The sequence below is a fragment of the Lipotes vexillifer genome, unplaced genomic scaffold (assembly GCF_000442215.2).
Source record: "Lipotes vexillifer unplaced genomic scaffold, Lipotes_vexillifer_v1.1 scaffold1501, whole genome shotgun sequence".
In the NCBI taxonomy this organism is placed as follows: Eukaryota; Metazoa; Chordata; class Mammalia; order Artiodactyla; family Lipotidae; genus Lipotes; species Lipotes vexillifer.
In genome coordinates, this window is record NW_006794836.1 from 120,051 (window position 1) to 123,135 (window position 3,085).

Here is a 3,085-nt window from a genome sequence, read left to right on the forward strand (position 1 = left end):
CTAAGTGTGAGTTCCTTTCTAAATATCAGAACCACCCCTCTAACCCTAACCCACACCCAGTTATTGGAGGGAAGGGAAAAATCACTGAATATTTACTTTGGAAAAGAGCTAAAGCTTGCTGGTGGTGTAGTGTGTGTTCCGCTGCCCTGCACATTTCAGCAACTTCAAGCTGGTGCCCGGGGGGAATCAATTTTCCAAGACTTTGGACAGTGCGGCAGTGTGAACCTCCCCGATCATGTACATCTGCAGAAGAGAATCTAGAAGTGGAGATTCTAGATTCCAGCCACTAATAATTAAAGAAAACTTCCCCTTTCTCAGGCTGAAGAGGATACCTAGGTATCATGGATACCTAGACCCAGAGCATCCAAACTCCATAAAAGAAAAAAATGCCGCCTAACTTGTGGCGGCGTTTGTTAAACCACATACACCTTCAATGAACTCCCGTGGGCTTTAGGCGACTCACCGAACACTTGTTGGGCTTCTCCCCCGAGTGGACTCTCATGTGAATCAGCAGTTTATAGCGGGCATTGAATGGCTTGTACCTTCGAGGACAACCGGCCCAGAAACAAGTGAAGTCTTCCCCTTTGCGCTGATCTATGTGAACCTTCTCGATGTGCCGCACAAGTTCCTCCTGCTGGTCATACAAGACGCTGCAGTCAATCCAGCGACAGCAGTGCTTGCCCCCAACGTCTTCCATCTCCCCATCCTCCTCCAGGGCAGCCTGAGGCAGGGCCAGCGGTTGGGTGTGGTGGACGAGCTCTGGGTGATGCAGGTGCGGGTGGGCGTGGTAGGGGGGCGGGGGGCCTTGGGGCGGAGGTGGCAGAGGAGGCAGTGGGGGTGCCGGGGGCAAGTCCAGAGCGCCGCCCGGGAAGTCATCCAGGCGCTCCGTCTTTAGCAGGCCCGCCGGCTGGCCGTCAGAGTCCAGCAGGCTGTGCTGCACCACCATGTTGTTGACCAGGCCGGGCTGCAGGCCGCCGTGCTCCAGTTGCTGCATGCGCTCATACTCCAGCACGCTGTCCTCGTTGTAGCCTGGAAGAGCCAGGCCGCCACTGGCCACCCGCACGCCCTTCTGGCTGCTTGGCACCGAGCCTGGCTGGGGAATACAGCTGCCGCGCACCCCCAGGAAATGCCCATAGACCTCTGGCTGTGGGGACATGTTGGCCGGGGAAGACCTCGACCCGTTGATGTAGGCGACCAAGGACGTGGGCGAGGTGCGGATGATGGTATTGAAGTCTATCCCAATGCCATCGGACAACGGGGACAAGGACAGTGCTCTCTTCTTGGAGCGGGCCGAGTGGGACCTGGCCGAAGAGTGCCGGGAACTAGGGTAAGGAGCGTGGCTATTTTCCATCCCGAACAGGTAGGATGGCAATGAGTTAGAGACACTGTTGCTGGGCATGGCTGTCCCAGGAGGAAGGCTGAGGAGGTCCCCTAGATCAGTGCCATTCTGAGGGCTGTGGCTGGAGGAGAGCGAAGGGAGAGGCCTGTAGCCGTGAGACCACTCTTGTTTCACGCTCAAGGCTGACTGACTTTCTGTCAGACTCAAAGTTGAGGATGCCAAAGACTCACGCGAAATAAGGGACCTGGAACAGCAGCCAGAAGGCGGGGAGGAAAAAAAAGACAAACATTTTAGCAGGATATGGATTGCCTAAGAGCTAAAAGAACATTGCATTGACAATCGCTTAAGTATTTCCCCTAATTACATTCTCGGCTAAACACACATTCTTTGGCTAAGATAAAACCCAAGGCCTTTAGTTCCAGGTAAATAACATTTTACCAAGAAGAGCAATAAAAGCTAATGCTCACTGGAATAATAAAACAAAAAGATCTACTGTTATAAATAATCTTAATACTTTAAATGATAATAAATCGTCCTTGCTTTATTTTTAAATATCTTTTTTTAATACAGGGAAAAAATCAGAGACCTAGGAATAATTATTGAAGCTTGTTATGGAAAACCAAATAAACAAGTATTTATTAAGCATCTACTGTGTGCAGCACACTACAAATAGGCATTGCAGAACACAAGTCTAAACGGAGTCCCAGCCTTTGAGTGAAATCTGTTTGGTGAGGTAAAACATAAACCTATGCTTAATTTGAAAAGAAGAAAAAAGTAAATCCTCAAAGTCATCCAGGGGACCTAATAATAACTTCACAAGTTTATTTCACTGATATTAAGGAATTTTAAATGTTTCTATAAAAGATAGCAATTCACACTGTAAGTACTCAGTCACAACATCAAATTGCCCCAGAAATAAAATATATATAAAATACAGCTGTAATATATATGGGAGTGACAGCCTGAAATCAAGTCATATTTGTAATTATGCATTTGGGCTGTGCAGGGTTTAATCACACCTGCTAGTTTGGATCTTCCATGAACTGTTGTCCTTGAATCAGAGCAGATTTGGACTGAGAGCAAAGCATTTGCTTTAAGTACTTCACTTTTGCAACAATTCCTCTCCTGTCCTTCTTACCCTTTACAAAACATGCCTCACATGTCACAACAGTTAGCTGAATAACAGAATGCTTTGTAATGTAGTCTGGCCACTTTAAAATTCATTTTGCTTTACTATGACATCATTGCCTTAAAAATCATTGAAGAGAAAAGCTATGCCCTTTGGATGGAAAATCTGTCACAAAGAGGCTGGACATAATTCATAATTCACTGTACTCCCAACTCAGAATAGTGTATCCTGAGTTGTAGTGTATCAGAAAAACCTAACTTCTTTATATGTACTTGCACTGGCTTTCTACAGAGATCTTTTCTCTGACAAAAAATTTAAAATAAAATATTGTATAGAATGTTTATCTTCCCAGAATGAACCCATTTACTACTTCCAGCTGTTATACAGCAACCTGTTGCAAAAGAACTGAGGGAAAAATAGAAGCATTCTCATCCCATCTGTTCCTCTTCTTTTCACAAAATGGAAGCCAGGAACACTGTTTCCTACAAGCATGAGAAATCAGCAAGAAAACATCTCGGGCTCCGAAATGCACAGTATAAGGTGGTAGATAACACCATTGTCGATGTGGTGTTTCCATCAAGTGAAGTAATGTTTACCGATGACAAACACAGCAGGAA

At 46.2% G+C, this 3,085-nt stretch overlaps 1 protein-coding gene across 1 annotated transcript in view; it reads right to left on the reverse strand.

The window, feature by feature from the left end:
• Nucleotides 1–463: 463 nt before the first annotated feature.
• The window catches only part of LOC103088067 (zinc finger protein GLIS3-like), a gene marked incomplete at its 3' end in the record, with an annotated part of 186,936 nt that continues 184,314 nt past the window's right edge, over nt 464–3,085 (reverse strand). Inside the window, exon 4 of the mRNA XM_007467349.1 lies at nt 464–1,583. Within this exon, the coding sequence (XP_007467411.1) occupies nt 464–1,583 (1,120 nt within the window). The remainder of the gene's footprint in view (nt 1,584–3,085) is intronic.